The sequence below is a fragment of the Anastrepha ludens genome, chromosome 2, assembly GCF_028408465.1.
Source record: "Anastrepha ludens isolate Willacy chromosome 2, idAnaLude1.1, whole genome shotgun sequence".
NCBI lineage: Eukaryota > Metazoa > Arthropoda > Insecta > Diptera > Tephritidae > Anastrepha > Anastrepha ludens.
The window spans coordinates 65,932,866-65,956,161 of NC_071498.1; the positions used below are offsets into that span (position 1 = coordinate 65,932,866).

Sequence of the window (23,296 nt, forward strand, 5' to 3'; positions counted from 1 at the left end):
TTTCTGTCACACCTTTCTAATCGACTTTAAAAGAGAAAGTTATCTCTTCGAACAGAAATTTGATTTAACGTCTTCACCTGCTGTGACAGTAGAGTGGAGAAAATAACCGGTTGGTTCTGATTTTCGGATGGACTACCCCATCGCCGAACTGGTGAAAGCCGTGGTACCGCAGCGAGTGCGCTCTGTCGATCTTGGAATAGATGGTTTGGTTCAATGAGTACCAAGCCAATGGAGAATACCTGGAACGAAGCTATGCATTGGCTAGATGGACTGTGATCGCGTTACGAATAGGGCAAGAACACTTTCCTTGCCTTAGAGCAACTTACCATCAAGGAAGAGCTTATAAGCGAAAAGCTAAGACACCGAGATACGAAGTACGAGCTGGGATCCAACTTTGAGGCAATATCTGCGGATAATAAGGCGTTTTAGCACATTTGAAAGGAATACCTGACATTAGCTGAGTCTAGAGTGTTATTATTTTAGAACTGTGTAGGTTAATCCATCAAATATTAGGAGTATAACTAACTGGTACAATTTTGTCGTTGTGTTAACTAATCTTAAGATTTCTGGGGTATTGCGAATTAGGGAGTAGTAATTAGAATACAAAATCTACTTTCGTTGCTGTTTTACTCAACTATGTATATTATCCATCTATTTATTTAACAATGTTATCTACCTATGTACCAAAAGTATGCCTCGATGATCGCATTGGCGTTTGCGAATATGACTAACTATCAAACAAACAAATCGGCATAACGAAAGCTCCAGTTACTTATTCCATCAACTGGATCATGTCGTCCGAATTTATCAAAACATTCAAGGCCTTAAAGCCTGTAATTGTGCACTCGCTGCTGGTGTTGAAGAAAATAAAAGGACAGCCATGTGCATAGCTTGGCTTGTTTTGGTCTTTTAACCTTCAATTGGGCACCCGGGTCTGGCCAGACTTCCAGGAAGCTTCCTAAAATGTAGTTTTCCATCAATTTGTGGATAAAGGCCAGACCCGTGTGCCCAACCGAAGGTTTTAAAAAAGTTGTTCAACGGAGGGTTGAGTGTATAGCTGCCCATTGCAGAAGGGCATTTTTCAAATTATAATGGAAAAATCATTTCAAATAATATCAAATAAAATGTTTCTGGATTTGTTTGGTAATGGGCCATCAGAGGACTTAAAAGATAGTTCCTTACTAAGGGTCCAGCACTTGAGGTGTAGTCGACTTCAGACCACTCGCGCAGGACATCAGCTGTCTTTTAATTGGCTAAATGGCAGGCCAGAATATTGTTTACAAGCGCGCGGAAGCATTTTGCTGAAAGTAAACGCGAAAAAAGAAAATCAGTAATGGATTTCCAACGTAATAGTGTGATTGCATTATATTTGGATGGAAAATCACAACCAGCGATTGTTAGTGAGCTCGAGCACCTCAAATTGAGCAATTCGCAAACTTCCAAAACTATAGGGTTTATTTGACCGACCTTTCATACGAAAATTTGAGTCTTCGATTGGCCACCAGGAGGCAGCATCCGCCACAGGTAATGGTTTGAGCCGCTGTAACCGTAGATGGGCGCTCCCCAATCATTTCCATCGAGCCTAGCATAAGATAAATCTGAAATATTATCGGGAAAGTCTTCTAGAGGTTACTTTGAAGCCGTGGCCAGACAAACATTTCGGTGACAGGCTATAGACGTTTCAACAGGATTTGTCACCGTCTCACAAAGCTCGAGTGAACGAAGAATGGCTAAAAAACAACGTTCCGAACTTCATAACGTCCACACTATAGCTCTCAAATTCACCAGACGCGAATTCGGTGAATTATTATTATTATCTTTGAGCCATTTGGAACTAAAAGATTCACCAGTCTCGAGGCCCTGAAAAAATCCATTGCCCGCAAGTGTGCCAAAATACTTGCAAATCACATTCGGCCAGTTTGCAATTTGTTTCTGGACCGTCGCAAGGCCATAGTCAAGACAAAAGGTGGTCATATCAAGCAAAAGTAAATTGATTCTTAATTTTGTATTATTTTTTTACACACATTTTTTACTTTGAATTGAATTAAAGTAATTTACCAAACTATTGTTAAATGCTTCTTAAAACAAGTTAAATTATCAAATGAAAATTGCGTATTAGTATCCGCTTCTAAAAAATTAAAAAGAATCGTTAAAAAACACAAATAAAAAAATAAAACTATATGGGCTTTCAATTGATTTTTCCGAACGTGACGCTTCTAGTGGAGTTTTGTATTTGGTAGGAAATAAAGGATTCAATTACTATAGTAAACCTAATTTTGTTTTCTTTTTCTCAAAAGCCATCTCAATTAATTTGTTTTGCTCGTAACAACCACCTCTTTTGCATACTACAATTGCACAAACCACTTAAAAATGCTACTCATTTCTTATTAATGTCATGCAATTACTATTAACAGAAAAGTAGCAGAAAATATAATTTTGTCTAACAAGTAAGGAATTGCATCAATTCATGTGAAACCGAACTTTACACTTATACCCGGCGCATGTTTTCCAAAATGTGGAAAAGATCGCACAGCTTTATTTCTAGAAATATGTGTTCTTCATTATTACAGTAACAGCATTTTTGAAAATAGCTCTTATATAAACCAATTTATCAATACCTTCTGTTGTTTGATCGAGGGGGGCATGTGACAAAGTTTCATTGTGATATTTCAATTTTCACTGATGTTGTCGCATGTATGGATTGATGAGCATGACTACCAGGACTCATCTCATTATTTTGAGCATCTTGTCTTTCTTTGTTAATTAAATTGTAACACCGTGGCACAAAAATTCTCCTTGCAAAATTCAAGATATTCCTCTGTGGCCTCGATACACTGTTTTGCGCGATCTAAAAGCTTTTCGAAAGAGTGTTTCAGGTCATTGACCGGAATGTCCTTCAGGATGTCGGTACAAGTCTTTTGGATGGCCTCTGCGGAAGCAAGATATTTTCATTTCATGACCAAATGCAATTTTCTGACCAAATGCAATTTTCTGCAATTTTTCGCGGTATTCAGGGCGAGTTCGACGAGTGCGATGCAACAAACGCTTCAAAACGCCAAGATAGAAAATGGCATTGACGGTTTGGCTCGTTGGCACGAACTCCTTGTGGACAATTCCCTTGGAATCGTAAAAACAAGTGAGCATCGACTTGACTTGACATCGACTCCAAACGCGATGTTTTAGGTGGTGGCTCGTCTGGAGCCTTCCATTCGACACTTTGACGCTTCATTTTACCAGTTACAATCTTGTAAAGGAAGTTCTCGTCTTTTCCCCCCTCTTTGATGATGTCTTTCGAATGTTGAATTCAGAACAATTTTTAGTCCTCAGTTAACTTGTGTGGTATGAAACGTGCACAGACCTTTCGTAAGCCCAAATGATCAGTTAAAATGCGATAAATCGATGTTTTGGAGATATTCAACTCCGATTCATTTTTAATAAATTTACGAACAATTTCGATGAAGTTTTCGGTGTTACTGATTTTGGGCGGCCCGTATCTTCTTTGCCATGTATGTCCTCCAACCATCTCTGAAACATGTGTACCACTCATGAACTCTGGCACGAGATGGACAATCATCGCCATAAACTTTTTTCATCAATTCAAATGTTTCGGTAAACCGATTACCGTATTACCGATTTTAAAACAAAATTTGATATTAGCTCTTTGTTCGAAACTCATTTTTGTACCGATGACACGAACATACTCACACTTTAGACGCAATAACTTCGCTTCCACTGAACCGAATGTCACTAAGCTTTCACTGGAAGCCAGCTAGGGATGTAACTTCCAACGCACTAACTCATTAAAAGCAAAAATGTTTTTCATGGCGCCAGTCTTGTTTATTTTGGACTTCACCTTGTATATGTATATGGATATAAAAATGATAGGACTCAGGCATGACTGCTCATTGTACTTAACACCTGCAAAGAAAAGCAGGAAGTATGGATAGGGCAAACAGGAAAACAAGGAGGATTTTTTACAATTGACTCATGTTTAAATTTCTCTTACTCTTTAATGAACCCGAGAAACTTTTCGAGGCTTACAGAATGTAGTTGATAAATTCTTAGTGCACTTGACCCACAAATGCACCTTCCTAACCTAGTGAATGCCGGACAAAACTTGAATTGACATCCTCGCGTCAGGAGACAGCTGATGAACTGCTCGAACAGCAGCCTCAAAGTGGAATCAGCCTTGAAAGGAGGAATTTTATACTGTTAGTGGGAGCATGCCACTCATACCACTGGTGTGACGGCACCTTCGATGATGTTTCTGAGATTTTCGATTTTAACATCCTCAGCGAAAAAAATAATGCTGTAAACAGAAAAGCAATTGGTGCACGTACTTATAAAGGTCAAAATAACGATTTCCATTTCAAAATAAATTTTTTTATTTAGTAAAAATGTTTTTCAAAAACAAAATTGAATGATTACAAATAAATTCTCACAACAGACAGCCGTCTCCTTGATGACGCAATAAAAGTGTTGCATTTGACAATTCGACTTCTGTAAATTTCTAAATATCGTCATATTGTAATTCCTTGTCGTGCGACTTTAAGTGACTATAAAATTGACTAAGATTAGATGTGGTCGATTTTTTTTCTAAGGTCCTTTCCGTGACTTTATGTATAGGAATTTAAAGTTAATAGTATATTTATCACGCTTCAATTCATGCTGGTAAACTCCTTTGAATTCATTAAGCGTGACTTTTAGACTTCTAAGTAGTTGTGCAAAACCATGTGAAATACTTTCACCGCCTACTTATGTACCGCGGACGTACTGCCTTACTTATAGCAATACACGGAAAACATACTGTTATGTTCAAATCTACTTAATCACATATACATATGCAATGTATATATGTATGTATGTATGTTTATGGGGGATTTCGATTTTCTATGGTCCAGTTTCTATTTTCTTATTCTTAAGAAAAGCTCTTATATTTGTATACAACTCATGTATGTGTATGTGTGTATGTGTGTCTTCATGTATAGATATGTATTGTTGGTCAGATCCTACAGAGTACTCCATCATAACCCGGTCAAATTTAATAATCTTTCAATAAATTTATAAAACTTTTATTTTTTATAAAGCTTACCCTCTTGAAATTTATTTCAACTAGTTTCCAAAATGGTAATTGGTAAGTGAATCCAGTTTCTCTGGCAGTGAGCGCCTTAAGCTACATTTGGATATCTATACCATTTCGGCCCGAATGTTGCTTTTGAGTATTGCAACCTGAGTAAGTCTTTCACTAAAATCCCATAGATTAATTAATTTTGTGCCACTTTGTTCTAGATTGTTCAATAAGTTTTGCGGGTCGATAAGAAAACCACAATTCCAATTCATGAATTCCATCTCTGAAGTGAGAATCTGGAAGGCCTGCAAACTACGTTTCCAAAGCTGTTATGACCTTATCATTTGATAAAAACTGCTTTCCATGCATGAGTGTTTTCAGGTTTGGAAACAGATGGAAGTTACTTGGCGCCAAATCTGGTTAATACGGTGGATACTCTAGGAACTAGGAATTCGAACTTTAATTCACGGATTTTGCATTGTACTGATGAAAAATGTTTTTTTTTTCTTTTGCAAACTTTGTACTTTTTCAAGAATTTTTTTCCTTCAGCTGGTTTAAACGATTACAATAACATTCAAAATTTATATTTTTACTAGTTTGCAAGTAATCCACAAAAAAAACTCCTTTCACATCCCAAAAAAGTGATGCTAACCCTTGGCAGTTTTCTGGGCGCGAATTTGTTCCGAAACCAAATAGTCAGATTAACACCACTTTTTGGCGTCTTGTGTTGATTTAGGATCATGTTTATAGACCAAAGTCATATCCACAGTGATGAATATATGCAGAAAATCCACTTTATCCTTAATCCATTTTATCCAAAAATGCTCTAAATGTTGCTGAGAGCGTGGTCGCATTCGAATGTGTTTTTGTGCCATTGTTAGCGAATGCGGCACTCAGTTTGCTGAAGCCCAACACTTCAGTCAAAATATTGCTCACACCGCCCAATGAGATGCATGAGGCTTCTACAAAAATCTCTTTCAGTCACTCGACGATTTTCCAATATACTTTTTCTACGATTTCTCCTGTTGTTACTGTTTTTGGACGTCCTTGCCGTGGATCGTCTTCAAGGCATATACTACCAAGTTTAAATTCAGCAACCCATCTTTCTACTGTATTAATTAATGGCGAAAAGTTCTTATACACTTTCTACATTCATTCATAAATTTCTTTTGCTTTATACCTTCCGACATATTGAGATGAAACTTCACATGCGTTCATATGAAGAGTGTACAAAAATTTAGACTAGTAGCAACGCCCTTTCTTATCGAACTGCAAAATAATTGAACAACCTAGTTTATATAACCAAATTCCTGCTTATTGAAAATTTACCATTTGCTAGGAGAAAGTATAAGGTTGGTACCTATCGCCAATATTTGAATTTGGTATGCCCGCAAAACTAATACGGCTATGCAAGACGTACTTGTTCAGTAGCAGCAGGGCCGTCAGAATTGGGAAGAACCTCTCCTAGCCATTTTATACCAAACGAGGTTTCGGCCTTAACAACAGCTCTGTTAATTCTACCTCTTCCAAATTGGATAAAGAACCAAAGCGAACGGGTCTGGTGGTGAACGAGGATAAAGCGAAGTACCTTTTGTCATCAAACAAACAGTCGGCACATTCGCGTATCGGCACCGACGTAACTGTTGACAGTTATGATTTAGAGGTTGTAAGAGTCTTAATTTATTTAGGAACCAGCATTAACAGGTGTTAATGTCAGCCTAGAAATCCAACGTAGAATCCCTCTTGCCAACAAGTGCTGCTTTGGACTAAGTAGGCAATTGAGTAGTAAAGTCCTCTCTCGACGAACAAAACTAATACTCCACAAAGCTCTCATCCTGCCCGTCCTAACGTATGGCGCAAAAGCTTTAACGATGACAGCATTCGATGAGGCGTCCCTTGGAGTGTTTGAGAGAAAGATTCTGCACAAGATTTTTGAAGCATTGCCCGTAGGTGACTGCGAGTATCATAGATGATAGAGCAATAAGTTGTATGAGCTTCACGAAAACGGCGGTCTCGTTGGCTGGGACAGGTCGTTCGAATGAATACAAGCACTCCGGCTCTGAAGAAGAAGGCCTCCTCTGCGTTGGCAAGTTTAGGTGGAGAAGGACTCGGCTTCACTTGGGGTGTCCAACTGACGCCGGTTAGTACGAGAAAGAAATGACTGGCGCGCTTTGTTAAAGTTGGCCAAAATCGTGTAAGCGGTTATCGCGCCAATCCAGAAGAAGAAGAAGTGTTTCTCATAGTTGTGAATCAATTTGGCAAGCTTATCCGTTCCAAACACTGATCTCCCTCAAGGTAGTCTTTCTGATGCGTCTCAAGCCAACTGCACTCTTGACACACTTGGCAAACTCAAAATTAATGAAGAAATATCCGTCGGCATATTGCAAATTATTTCTTGAGTAGCATATATTTTCTTTCTGTAGGACCAACACTTTGTCTTTCCACTTTCGATCATTTACTCTTATATGCTTAGTTTTGAATGCAGTCTTACTACCTGATGGGACCTTTATGTCCGCAACTATATATACATACACGCACATAAACTACATGCATACATAGTTTTGTGATTTACCACTGCAACCCATGGACGGCGCACCACAAATAATTGCGGTCGCATAAGGACAAACTGAACATGGAAGGTTTATAATCAAATGTACAAATCCTACAAAGCAACTACACACACATCCATACACAGTCGATTAGTATTGGACCGGTTGTTTCTATTTTTTTCCTGCTGTTATTATTGTTGTAGCCGTAAAGTTTAATGCACCTCACAAACGAGTTATCGGCAAATTCGCACATAGTTTGCGTACCTCTTTACACAGGAGTTTTATATACATATACATGTACATATGTATGTATATATGCTTTGGAGCTTTGACACTATTCTGAGCGAAGTGCTTTTGTGAGGAAAATAATTATTTGTAACAAAACTTAGTTTATGAAAGACGTCACTCTGGCTAGTTGGCCAGTCGTATATTTTTATGTTATTTTTTTCTTGCATTCCTATTAAAGCATTACATGCCAAAACGCAATTAACTGTATACTTGCAAACTGTATACACAAACTCGTGCAAGTACATAAAAAATATTGAATAAATAATGTAAATGCAAGTAAATATTCAATTATTTCAGTGGTTTCAATGAAAAGAGCAAAATAAAAAATAGAAAACCGTTGTCCTGAATCACTCGCACACTTTGTTAGAAAGACTTGAGAACACCATACTGAGCCACTTGTAATACTTTAGAATAGCCTGTAAAAGCGCTAGCACAATAAGATTGGATATTATTTTTCAATTATCTGAGAGGTTTTACTTAAATATAAATAAATAATATATTAGTTTGGGGAAAGTTTAAGACTGTTTTATGATCGATCTTTAGATCCTGGGTGACTACGACTACTAAGATACCGGTCAACTTCGATTATTTCTGTGATTTTATCGATATTTTGGACATCTTGGACATTATCGACAATATCGGAACCAAAATTGCACGTAATTAGCTGTTACAGTATCGGCACCAGAAACACCATTAACAATTTCAGCGGCCGCTTGCATTTTGGACTTTATCAAAGAAAAACAGTAAAATGTACCGAATTTTCCATTGTAAACACGCTGTAACTCACAACTGAATGGAACAAACAAAAAACAGCTCAATAAATGACAACGAGCATAAACTTTAAATTGTTTGACCGATACTTTACGAGATATCGATAACTACAACCATCTACTGAGAAAATAATAGATTTCTTTATTCCCCAACTAATATACTCGTATAATATAACAGTATGCGACACCATTTTGAACGCCACTAAAATTTAAGTAAATTCACTTATTTCTATCGATTTCGTTCACAAGCGTCATGAGTTCATTGAAATATTATCACCGGATAGTTACAAGGCGACAGAAAATTAATCATCAAATATTCTTTTTGAATTACTTTTTTACTATATTACATAAATAAAAACAAAGATGGTGATATAAACTGATACTGCAGTTGTGTACTTCACAAAAGTCAAGTAACGAACAACGCAATTTGCAAAAATTAAAAATCTTCCGATACGATGATTAATTTTGCGCACCTTATAATATTCATATTTGTTTCTTTATTAAGTCTATGATTACAAAAATCTTACAGACTAGATATACAGAAAGCTCTTAATGTTAGTTTAAGGGGTTATATGCAGTTAGAAGGCCGAAAAAAGCGGGTTTTCCAGATTTTTTCTGAGAAAACTTTTAAATTTATTGATCTGAAAATTTTTACACATATTATTTTATCTTTTAGCTGTATTTTAAGCTACAGCTGATCTCCGAGAGCCCCTGAACTGGATTCTCTGAAATTAAAAAACCAAACAGATATCGTTAAAGTAATGTTAAATCTAGTAATTAATCGGAGAAATAAGAAAAATAAATTTTTTTGACAAAATGGCGGTTTTTGACCAAAATTTTGGCCTTAAATTGTTTATAAAAATAAATTATTTATCGGTGAGAAAAAATCATCGATTAATTACTAAAAAATATATTTAAGAAGCTGGTTCTAAAATTTGAGATTAATCGGTTTAGCCGTTTTCGAGTAATGTTGGTCATCGACTTTGAAAACACCATTTTGAGAAAAACGCGTTTAAGGTTTGAAAAGCACTTTACAGCACTCTGAAATGCTTTTTCCAATTTGCGTGTAACTTAATATTAAGTTTTCTGTGCGTATTCTTATATATATGTACATTAAAAAAAAAATAAAAAATATCGATTTTTTGAATAGTATATTTAATTTGTTTGGCTGAAATCTTTGAAGAATTGAGGCAAATGAAATTCCTCCCGACGGGCCCATTTCGTGGTCTAAGTGGTATCGCTGTTCATATATGCGATGCGGCTGCTAAATTAAAACCTAAGGCAACTCTACTACCGAAACAAACATCCTTCACCAAGTCAATGCGAGCTCTGACGTATCGCCCCACACAAGAATTTTTGAGTACTCAAAAGATAGAAATTATGGGTCATCCGTCTTACAGCCCTGATTTAGCACCTTATGATTTTTTTAATCCCAAACATGGAAAATAAAATACGAGGTCAACGTTTTTCAACGCCTGAAGAAGCTGTTGAAACTTTTAAACAGCTCGTTTTGGAGGTCTCTACTTTGGACTACATGCTCTTATCGTTTCAGCGACCAATCTCCGGATATTCCAATACACCGTCTCCTTGAATGTGGTGCTAAAACGTGGAGAAGGTTGCGACATCTCGACCAATTTGCAGCCAGAAAAAAGCATATATGCTGGCTTTGGATGAGGGATTGTAGATACAGTAGATACTCCACTGATTAGTAGAGGGCACAAAAAATTGTGGGAGTGCAAACTTCAAATCTGTCTACATATCAATCTATCTAAGAGCTTAGACAAAAGCGGGGCAGTAGCAAATAAAGTTTTCAAAACTCTCAACTTCCTTCTCGTTCTTGCAGCTGCCACAAAAGTCGTTAGAGAAACACACTAAATGCTTCCCTTGCGTTGCTATTAGACGCTGCTCGGTGATCATATCAACTATTGGGCTTATGTAAGGTTGGTTGACATAGATGGTATACTTAGATTTATTTCCATCCATTATGGGCCAGATCTGCCTAATAGGCTCCTGATACATCTGGCATTGTTCTGTGCGGCTAAAACTGAATTAACCCAGAGCTTGCTTATGGATAAAGGAACGACCTCATATTGGGCAGAATTGACTGATTTTAGAACAGTTCCGCTCCCAGCTTGCTCATGCGCCATGCAATTCCCAGAAATATATACCTCTTTGTCTAGAAATTCAAAAAATATTCGTGGTGCACTCTTTAGCCAGCTCATGCAGAATAGGTCTACTTTCAATTGCTACTTTGAAGGAAGTATTATTGCACCGTAGATATTTAATCGCAGCTTGACTGTCAAAGTAGGTGATGATCGATTGTGTAACCCTTGGTGAGTCACTGTGACCCAGATGGCAGCCACTTTTATCGCTATTAGTTCAGCTTGAAATACACTACAGTGGTCAGATAGCAGTACACTTAGACTCAGTTGCAACACTTTTGAATGAATGTCACTGTCGACCTTATTATAAAACGATTTCAATAATAGTGTTATCATTTTGAAAACAAGAACAACAACAAGTCAACCCATAATATTAAAAATGGCTATTAGTTCACATTATTAAATTCCAACTGTGGGTTTACTCATTCCTAACTAATGCTAATTTGATATTGCAAAAAAAATACCGACGACACGCCAAACAACAAAAAAACACTCAATGTACGTAAAAACAATAACAGTCATTACCAACAACAAAAGCCAAAACTTGCAACCTCAACGTACATTTCTAGATGAGTGGCAATATAGCCCGAGCCATATTAGCGCTTCCGATTTGGTAGAAAACTAAAATAACAAACAAAGCATTTTGAAAAAGTTCAAGCGTAGTAAAGCTAAAAACGGTAAAAAATCAGAAACAGCACAAATGCCACTTCCTTTAACCTCAATACAAATTCAAAACGCTACCCTTTTGCAACGCAAGTGTGTTCGCGAATACATTTATGTGCATGTGCGCGTGTGTATGTGTGCAGCCTTACAATTGTACCAGCGTCTCAGAAAGAAGTAAGCAAAGTAAAAACAAAAACAACAAGAAACAAGTGGTCAAGCGCCTTCAAAGTCTCCACTGTTTCAAACCGCTTCGTGAGACAGCAGTACCAGTGTTGCCACACTGACTATTACCTATAAACAGTTAAAGGGTGGCATTTAAGTTCGCATATACAAGTATTTATGCATGTGCATGTGTGTGGGGGTCCTTTTCTATTTATGTACCCAACATACTATGTGCATGTATGGAGGAGTTTGTGCACACATACAAGTATGTATGTATATATTTTACAAATGTTTGTGCAGTTAATGGAAACCGCTTTTTTGTTGTGGCACACCGCGACGCGACGCAACGTAAACGCTTCCCCTCTAAGCCTGTAGCCCTCGAGTATTTCTATTGTGCAAATGACCACTGCTCGCGTACCGCCAATGACCGCCGTTTCGAGCAGACTGTTGGTCAGTTGGTGCTTGGCATTCGCGGCAAATGGTCAATAATTTTTCGTAAGACCCGCGTACTAGAATTGTGTCGAACACTACGCAATGTTACAGCGTTAGAGTGCAAAGTGAATGAAAAAATGTGTACATTTGATAAAAAAACTAAGTAGTTATTTTCTTTAAATTTTATTAAACACCAGAAAAGAAATAAAATTTAAAAAAAATGTACAACGCAAATGCTCAAAATTGGCTTGGTATGGCATTGGAGCATCAGCTCAACGAACAATCGACTGCTTCCGCCATCACCAATGCCAATTCCCAGCTGTTCAATGGCAACATGGGTGGCGAACCAACACCACCACTACCACCGCCGCCACATACAGCAGCTCCCGCCCATTACAGTTTTCTACGTAAACGCTCCGTGGGCAATTCAAGTCCAGCTCTAGAACGCCCACCGCTCCCAACCGATGTGCATGTGGAGTATGAAGTTGCCGTGCCGCTCATGTCCACCTTTCGTCACACGCCCTATCATTCGCTTTGGGATCTACATGATTGGTAAATTTCAGTAATACTTTCTTTGCTATTCGAACTTTGCGAACTATGCGCCAAAGTAGAATAAAAACAAGATAGAATAAGAAGAATAGAATAAGAAGAAAGTACTCCAAACACATAGAATGCCATAAAATATGACGTACATACATACATACATACACATAATTTTCTATTGTTATTGCGAATAACTGTAACTTCGTCGTTGTGCAATGCTCCTTTGCGGTCGTGAGAAATTCCAAGCGTGCTTGCCATTTCCATAGCGTCCATTTGACTGATTGTGTGAAAATGTGAAAAGCTAAGCCATTTTCCATGGGCAAGTTCATAATTCATTCAACTTCGCTGCTCGTTTGTGTTTATTTGTTTATATGCAAATAAATTTTATTTGACATTTGTACAGTTGATTGACATGGTCAGATGCATATACAATTTACTGATTACTATTTTACAATTATTATGCCCTGCCATACAACTCAAGGAAGTGGTGAGCTTTGTGGCCTTGTCACTCAGAGCTAATCTATTTTCTCACACTTGTTTTATGATAACACCTACATATGTCAGCGCAGAACAGTTATTTTCGAAAGTTCACAACACAGTTTTACGGGAAAATATGAATTATATTTTTATAAGACTTTAAAAAGGAAAAGTATAATTATTTTTACGACTTTTCTCCATCGAATTATATATGGTTTCGAGCAGTTTAGCATTCGTAAGCTGATACTGCTTAAAGGAGTTTCATTAAGCGCGTCTTGTTCAATTCTCCATTTCAACAAGAATTTTTTCTTCATCATGAAAGACATCTTTCAGAATTCCCCTTTGTAAACATGGAAATAGATCAGCTATAGAAAACAACAATATAATTGCAATATCTGCTATTCCAAAGTTATTCGAAGCACTACTCAATTGATCTTTTCATTGTCTCCATGGATTGTTCATATCCAACACGTTTTTTTTTCTTTTTTTGTAAAAGATAAAGTCCGACCGACCGGCCGTAGCCGAATAGCTAGGTATACCAACCCTCATATTGTAGATTTGAAACTCCGAGCATGAAACACCAAATGCTACAAAGTGCGCCATCTTTTATGTCGGTATGTAAACGCTGAATAACTTTGTCATTTACCAACCGATCGACTTCAACGTACATGTTTTTGATACGTCAATTGAATACAATTTCAACCATGGATCGCTTTATACCGAAACAACGCGAAATCGACGCTATAAAACCCGAAATGCTTGACAAGGTGATGACAAACGCAGAAAAACGATCGCAGTTTGTGATTGCTAATTAAGGTGGCCATTTGATTCATATTGTATTCAAAAAATAAAAAAATAGTTTTAATAAATTGTAAATAACCAAACCAAATAAAAATATCTCACTTATACAAATCAGTTGTTCTTTTTTTTTAAAAGTTATTCAATGTTCTCATACCGACATAAAAGACGGCGCACCCTGTAGAAAAAGTTTTTTTCAAAGCGTTCGCCCCTCGGCAGACAATGGCAAGCCACCAAGTCTATTTCTGCCATGAAAAAACTCCCCATAAAAAATCCATCTGCGGTATGGATGCGGTATAAAACTATAGGCACCTCCATATATAGAAAGAACATCAAGAAACACAAATGACAGGACTTTGGCCAAAGCACTTTGAAAAAGATATACCTATGTAAGTGCCAGTTAAACATATAAATTGTGAGCGTCAAAAGAAAGTTTACAGCACATATTGATAAGTTTTCAATATTAATTTATGATTTTGTAATTTAAATTATAATTTTATATAAATATAGTTTATACTACAACAAAGTAGCTTCGAATCTCGGTGAAACACCAAAATGAAGAAACATTTTTTTCTAATAGCGGTCGCCCCTCGGCAAGTAATGGTAAACCTCCGAGTGTATTTCTGCCATGAGAAAGCTCCTCAAAAAAAATATCTGCAGTTCGAAGTCGGCTTGAAACTGTAGGTCCCTCCATTTGTGGAACAACATCAAGACACGCGCCACAAATAGGAGGAGGAACTCGGCCAAACACCCAGAAAGGGTGCCAATAACATATACATAGATATATACTACTACAAAAACAATATAAGGCAAAGTTTCAAGCTTTGTTTAAAATTCGGCAAATTTTCATCAAAATTTAAACTTTTTACTCTGAATTTTTAGAAAAATTTCGGGTAAGCAGATTTATAGGTCATTAGGTTTTTGTGCAATAAAGTGCAAGTTTCGAGTGGTTAAAAATTTCTTTGATTTTAGACAATTTTTTCTGCTGGCAGTGCTGGGTGTTTTCTTCCATATAAAATGTGGAGTACGCGTAAAACGGAGAAAATGTACAAGACCGCGAACAAAAAAAATCTCAAAAATCAGTGAGATATTTGATCTACTTGACACTTGCACTTTATTGTACCAAAATACAATGATCTATAAAACTGTATACCCAAAATTTTTCTAAAAACTCTAAGTTTGAAATTTTGATGAAAATTTGCTGAATATTTACAATTTGTATACAACACAAAGCTCGAAACTTTACTTTATATGGTGTTTGTTGTATCATGAACTATATTTTTATAAAAGAATAATTTAAATTAAAAAGTTAATAAATAAATAGTCAAAACTTGACGTTGAGTTTATATACAGGCGGTCGCCGTAGCCGAATGGGTTACTTCATAACTTAGAACCTATTTGACTAACAAATTGCATTGTATGGTTTTATAATATTTACTATAAACAATATATTCATTAAAATGTATAATCACCACCATGAATAATTATTAAACGCTTCGAGCCAAGTGTTCATTTCTGCGCAAGTTGTGGAAGTAATTGGCTCCAAATCAGTCAAATTTGCCTTGCTATCTGTTTGTCCGTCCATATTTATTTTCTTATGAGTTTTTGTTTAACTACTGTCCAAACATTTTCAAAAGGGTTGGCATCAAGCGACTGTGAAGGCCCGTCCAATATTCCAGTCCCATTTTACTATTTCCACTCTACACACCTTTGTTGTCGATGCTTGGGACTGTTGCCTTCTTGCAAAATCCAAGGTTAGCTAGTTCTTCCAAACATCTCCTCCGCTGACGGTGATAATACTTTCTGGTGAATTTTATTCATCCAAACTGCATTCAAATTGACGATAAACATAAATAAATGACCAAACCTTTTTTCAAAGAAGCAGCTCCAAACATGAACCTTAACTGGATATTTAACCGTTTGTTGAAGTTGTCGATTATTAGCGGTATACCAGGACCGACGTATGCAACTATGCGCCCAAAAAGAGACTCATCCGGGAATATTACGTTTGTCCAACTCCATGCTGAATTTGCCTTAGCCCGTGCAAGTCTTTTTTCATGTGATATATAGAGCAGCGGTTTTTTTCAATGTGCTCCGGAATTTGAGGTCGTCGTAAACGTTCTCGACTCGTGTTTTTTGGCACATTTTCTTTAAAACTCAGCTCCACCCAACGATAAGTTCGGCTTTGTCACAAAAAATTAATGATCTTCTTTCTGATCTTGCGTTGGAGAGATATTTTTTTTTGTTGATCCTCGTCCGCGGAAGTGGTCTACGTTTTTAACTTCGATATACCGTTGCACCCATTTATTTATGAACAATCTTCGACTTCTTCAAATATTTTGCTGCACTTGACATTTTTGGACCTTTAGAGTGTGTATTTAGGACCACTGCTTCAAATCGTTTTTCATACTCATTTTCATTCATACTCATAAAACTAACAAATTACACAACTTGTATTGGAAAAGAATGCGCCTATTGAGCAGCATTTGTTTCTCTAATTCGTATTTGTGCATCCTCATTGAAAAGGATTCCTACAGGTGGAAAGGGCACAGATTCAAAATTTTAAATTAATTGTTTCTATTTGTATTTGAATACACTCTGCTGAAAGGCTTACAATTCTGGCATTTCAAAAAAAATCAGGACTGACTAAATGAGCAAACTAAACCATGTGAAAAAAAAAAATCCTTGAGGACGTTTTCTTTGGAACTATTCAAAATAATACAAACATGAATGTTGAAAAAAAAAGCAACAAGAAATTTTTGTCAATAAAAATTATTTTTGTCTTTGAGTTTTTGTATTTCAGTGACTGCTTGAATATTTTTCTTAATATACAGTTTATTTATTATTAAAAACACATTGAAAATGCTGATAGAAATTTTCGAACCTGATTATATAATATGTAGATTCAAACACTTAATTTATTCATACGCCATGTTGCCCCTTTTGTTACATGGCGTATCAGTTAATTTATGCTCTAGTACAGATTTATGTAGGATCATCAAAATTTTAGAAATGAACATACATAAATGTAACGAAGACAAATGCCACTTCACTCTCGACAAATAAAAAGAGTAAAGTTGGATTAGTTTGGTATATGCGAATAAGCAACCCTTTTACTGTAGTAGCAAAAGACAATGCACTCATAAGTATTTTACCATTTGTTACATACTAGTATAAGTCTGCTTGTATCGAGTATTCGCAAAACGTCTGGAATAATTTTTAGCTACAAACGCCATTTATAAAGCGTTCTCGTCAGCGATTTATGTAAGCCGCTTACGAATACCTTGAACAATTTTTGTTCACAAACCAAGCATGGAAACTCGTCTGAGCAAATATATTCACACACATACATGAATAAGCGTCGTATTTTTTGTTTAAGTCTTTCTACGGGTTTTTAAACGTAGCATTTCCACCAATTGTGCAAGCAAATCGAGACAAAATCGCTAAATTTTCGTAATCATCAAATTTCTATTGTACTTAGTTGCTGGTGTATTTATAAATTTACCACAATTGTAAAGAAGCCATATCTTCACATTATGCTCCTTATGTTTTGTATCGTTATCTTGGGGGAATTTTAAATTTGGCTTATGCTCAGTGATGAACCCAAATTTTTTAGCAATGCCAACTAAGTTTTTTTTAATATATTTAAATATTGTTTGGCGTCCATTGGGCCACCATTAAACACTTCAAATGCATCCCCAAATTACAACGTAAATTTTTCCAAAATTAACCGTGGGAGTTTTATTTCGATTTTGCAAAGCTGTCAGAGGCTTGCGCCATACTCTAGTCGATCTATCGTTGTGTATTACAATTTGTCATATTTATCTTTTTGTCTCGTCGCAAAATATAAGGTCGTCCCAATAATATTTTGGTTCGGAGATGTGATTTAATACAAAAAGAAGGCGTTTTTCTATCATATATTTTGTGCAGACAGCAATGGATTATTGCGTGCTGGACTCGATGAATATTTGCGGTGCAGTAGGGCACTGCTTCATGAGAGCAACAATACCACACTTCTCGTTAAGCTCCTTTGCAAGTGCTCTCAAGCAAATTCTCGGATTTTGATACAATTTTCGGGTCCTTTCAGACAATTCCTCAACACTTTTACCCAAGTGGTACTTATGATATAATAATTGCGTAATATCAAAGGATAATCGTTTGTCAGGCATTTAAAACTCGAAGTACGAATAAAGCAAAAAATGTTCACTGAATGATAAAACGAAAGCATCAAAGTGGTCGATGCAAAGCAGAGATTATGTAAATCGATGTTAATAGCGCAACACAGAAATTGAAAAAGCAAAATGTAAAAACAGTTTATTTACAGTATCGAAATAGTATCTTATTTGTTTTTATTGCTTTATTATATTAGTTGTTTTTCCAAATAAGTTTTTTTTATTAATTCCATTTAAATATGAATCAGTACAAAACAAGAAGTCAAAAATAAATAACGAGTTCGATTTTTTTTGCTATTGAAGTCGAAAAATTTAATTTATTGTCTATGTCAAACTGATTCCGGACATACTGTATAACACCTTGCAGTCTGTTTCTCATAAATTGAACAATTTTGTAGTCCTGTGGTGTCTGGTGCCATTCCTCGAAAAAAACATTTCTCCGCTCTGCATGACCTTCTGAGTATTTTGTTTTCAACTTTCTTTAAATATGCCCACAAATTTGCTATTGGGCTTATATCCCGACTTTGGGCTCATATATCAAATACTTTGGTACAATAAAAAAAAGCCACATTCCCACCATATGAGCTTTATGTTTTAGATCGTTGACCTGGTAGAATTAAAACTGAGATTTGTTGTCAACAATGAAGCCACATTTTATCATATTACCTATTCAAATATTGTCGTACATCGATCTTATTTTCTATAAACACCAAATCATCCATTCCCTTGTTGGCTATGCATCAACACCCCATAACTGAAAGTATGCTAAATTTCACTGTCGGTGTAATATTTTTTTTTTTTTTTGTTTTTTTCACAGTGTTTTTAATGGCTGCCTACCCTCTCTATTTGGTCCCTCATTGTACATAATACAGCATGATTTTAGTCTCATCGCAGTATATGTATCGCTTCATCCTAGTAGATATTTGGTTGAGCTCTACGGTAGCAAAAGGTAACCGCTTTTAAGCAAAAGGTTCTTTCAAGCAACTCGAAAAGCATAATTGTGCTTTTGCAAAACTTGGCAAAATATTTCATGAGAAGCTTCGATCCCACACTCATCTCTAAGATCACCGGCCAGATTTTTTGTCGAAATCTGCGGGTTTACGGCTAATTTTCTCAACAAAGTCGGTTTGGCGCGGTCAGATATTTTCCGTGCTCTTCCACTTGCAGATTTTGGCTCTAGCCTATTTCAATTTTTGGCATGATTTATTTTGTTTTAATACTTAGTGGTTTTTTTAGTTAGTTTTGTATTTTTATTTTTGCTTTGATGTATATAAAACGCTTACCGTTAGGAAGTGATGGTAAATATATGAGTTAAAGTTATTATTTTGAAAGGCTCTCCAAATTCAACAAAAAGTGATGTTTTCAGTTAAAGAAGTACAAATAACTTGAATATCAAGCTATCCAAACAAAATTAAGCTAATGTGGGTTCCAGGACATTCGGGGATTACCGGCAATGAAAACGCTGATGCCGCAGCTAGAAGCGTTTCTAATCTACCGTCTATGCTTCATAAATACTACTCTAAAAGTGACATCCTCCTAGAGATTACAAAACAACGGCGCATTTATCTGTTAGATAACTGGAAAAACTACCAACACCACTACGCTTTCTTAAATCCATCTAGATCAAAGATATCACTTCCTTCCGATCTGCCATTAAAAGTTCTCAAACCGTACTCGCGCCTACGCCTGGGCCACACTATTCTCACACATGCACACCTCCTCCAACGTACGCTGCCAGCCGATTGCCCCTTTTGTGACGAAACCGCAACCTTAGATCATATTCTGCAATCTTGTCGAAATCTACACACCTCCAGACAACAATTCTTTGGATCCTCTCCTGCACTGGATTTTCTTAAAGAGCCATCTGCAAGCAATATACTGACTGTCTACAAATTTCTAAAAGCCAACGACTTGTTAAGACGGATCTAACATGTACCTTTGTTTATTTTATTTAGTTATAAGCATGCAAATATGATAATTACTTAACGTTAGACCTTATTTAAAGTACATTTACATTTTTTGTTATCTGACAGCTGATGGCCCATGCTGCTAGTGCTGCTGCCTTCTTATATTTGTATAACTTGTTATTATACAAATTTAATTATTAAAAAAAAAAAAAAAAAAAAAAAAAAAAAAAAAAAAACTTGAATATCATAGTATGTCAAAATATTTTCTCGATAAACTGTACGTACAAATCAGTGCAAAATCCACATACAGCATCAATCACATCAATACTAGCACGCCGGCGGCAATAGATATGAGTGTTAGCAAAAGCAAACCAGGCACTCCTAAAGATTATGCATAAATACGAATTTAATTGCAAAACATATAAATTGAATAGCATGCGACTTCATGAAAGAAGTTCACTGTTATTATTGTACTTGTATTAATAATACCATCTCTGCTTGCGCCAGTTTCTTGCCAGTAGCAAATAAATAATTGCCCACTAGAATACAACTTTCCCTCAAAATAATATTTTGGTTAAGCTGCTCTCTCATTTGTACGAGCATTTTAAAAGTGTCTAGTTGCTATTTGAAAAAAAACCGTTTCTAATATTTGATTAATATTTAATTAATATTATATTTTAATTTTATATTTATTTAATCGAATTTTAATCGCAGACAAAACCACTCGGCAACAGGATTCATTTGGAAACATTGAAATGCAGCAGTGCGCCACATTGCCTAAGGAATAGATTTTATTAGCCGTCAGCCATGCAGAAATATACAAAGATTTTATTGGTTTGAGAATAGTCATTAACCCAATTTCGTAAGCAAATACTAAGCAATGGAAATTGCCCAAAACGAAAATAAGGAAAAGTCATTATGACTAAGAAATTATTTAGAGCATTAACTCACCACACAAATTTGTGTTGTAGTTACCAGGCAGCATTGGGGAAAAAATTATTAAACCATAATTCACATTTTGGAATTAATTTGGTAGATATTTAGAAATATCGTTTTGTTAAATTAATATAGCGTTACAGCAGGAATTTTTCCGACTGCAGTAATTATTTACTCCACTTTATAAAAAGTGCGTAGGTTCGAATCTCCGAGCTTAAAACACCAAAATTATTGAAAAAGTTTTTTCTAAGCGGTCCTCGGCAGGCAATGACAAACCTCCGAGTGTATTTCTGCCAGGAAAAATCTCCCATTTGCCTTTCGAAGTCGGCTTAAAACTGTAGGTCCCTCCATTTGTGAAAAAACATCAAAACGCACACCACAAAGAGAAGAAAGAACTCAGCACCAGAACAAACACCTAACAGAGGATGCGCACTAATTATTTATTTATTTTACTTTAAAAAAGTAGATAAAAAAGAAAAAAATAGTTATAGACCTATGTATGTCACTGCTGTCATCCATCCATCTACAAAATTTTTGAAAAATCAATAAAAGGCACACTTTTATCTCGCCTGAAGAAATTAAATTTCTTTAGCCCTTTGCAATTTAAATTTCGATTTGATCTCTCAACTGAGGATGCTCCTGTAAACTCTGTTTCCTTTATTTACTTGTAAGATAATTAAAGTAAGAAAGCCTGCAGTGCCTTATTTGTTGATATCACAAAATCATTTGATAAGATCGATATGCAGATTCTTGCAGATCAGCTAGACTCATTGCGATTTCAGGCTTTATTCACAGTTGGTTCAAATGTTACTTATCCCACAAAGCTCAGTCCTTATATACTATGGTATATTTAATACTTAGTTTGGGGAAAAAGAAATTCACTATTTTCTCGGTAGAAGGCCGCACCGATCGATATCTCGTAAAGTATCGATCAAACAATTTAAAGTTTATGCTCGTTGTCAAGATGACATTTCACACTAAAAACATTATTGAGCTGTTTTTTTTTGTTTGTTCCAATCAGTTGTGAGTTACAGGGTGTTAGCGGTACATTTTACAGCTTTTCTTTGATAAAGGCGAAAAAGAAGTCAGGCCGCTAAAATTGTAAATTTGTGTTTATGGTGCCGATACTGTATCAGCTAATTTCGTCCAATTTTGGTTTCGCCGATTCCGTTCAGGCATTTTTGATTTTAAAGATTCACCTCGCACAGGCAGGCCCGTCGTCGAAAATGTCGATAAAATCACAGAAATAATGGAAGTTGGTCGACATTTCAGTAGTCGTAGCATCGTCCAGGAGCAAAAGATCGAGCATAAAATATTTTTAAATCATTTGCGCAAAACTGGATTCGAAAAGAAGCTCGATGTTTGGGTGCCACACCAATTAACACCACAAAATATGATGGATCGAAATTCCATCTGCGATGGCCAAACGGAATGTGATCGACCACTTCCTTGAACAGATGGTGACTGGGGATGAGAAATGGGTCATATACGACAATATTGTGCGAAAACGATCGTGATCAAAGCGTGATGAAACAGCTCAGCGCTGACCAAACCAGTACTAATGGCCAGGAAGGTTCTACTTTGTATTTGGTGAGACTTGAATTGAATAATTTATCGTTGAAAGTTGCTTCCGTATGGGCAAACACTAAACTCAAATCTCTACTGTCAACAACTGGAGCGTTTGAAGCTAGCGATTGACCAGAAACGACCAGAATTGGCCAACAGAAGAGGGGTTGTGTCCATCACGATAACCCAAGGCCACACACATCTGTAGTGACTCGCCAAATCTTCGGCCTTTTAATGTCAGGACTTGGAACCAAGCGATTACTAACTTTTTCTCTCATTGCAAAACTTCCTGAGTGATGAGAAATTGGTATCGAGATAAGATTGTGAAAATCGATTACTAGAGTTTTCCGCCAATAAATACCAAGACTTTTATGAGGAAGGCATTATGAGGCTACCTTTAAAATGACAACAAATTATACAACAAAACGGTGCATATTTGACCCAAATCGGACTATACGAAACATCTTAAATAAAGTTTTGGATTTTACGCAAATGAATTTCTTTTCCCCAAACTATTACTTAACTGATTCGTAAATTCCTTGTTAGATGTTTGGCCTCTTTCATTGTTGTGCGTTCCAATGTTTTTCAAAATTAAGGCACCCGAATGACAGTTGCTTTTTTAAGGGGAATTTTTTCAGGGCTAAAATTGTCCATTCGGCATTGCCTATCGAAGGGCGAGCGCTATTACATAAAATATTTTGTGTCACTTTATGCTTCGTGTTCTTAATGGGCACCGAACCCGACACCAATCGTGTATTAGTAACGCACAAACCACTAGACTACGGCGGTCGACATAGTCATTT

At 36.3% G+C, this 23,296-nt stretch overlaps 1 protein-coding gene across 2 annotated transcripts in view; it reads left to right on the forward strand.

Annotated features, from left to right (window-relative positions):
* Window positions 1-23,296, forward strand: part of LOC128871672 (katanin p60 ATPase-containing subunit A-like 1) — a 38,893-nt gene that overhangs the window by 1,249 nt on the left and 14,348 nt on the right. The window contains exon 1 of one of the 2 annotated variants that reach the window (XM_054113615.1): window positions 12,315-12,646. The exons of the other annotated variant lie outside the window; for it this stretch is intronic. Within the exon in view, the coding sequence (XP_053969590.1) occupies window positions 12,315-12,646 (332 nt within the window). Of the gene's footprint in view, window positions 1-12,314; window positions 12,647-23,296 lie in introns of those variants that run through there. 2 annotated transcript variants of the gene reach the window in all.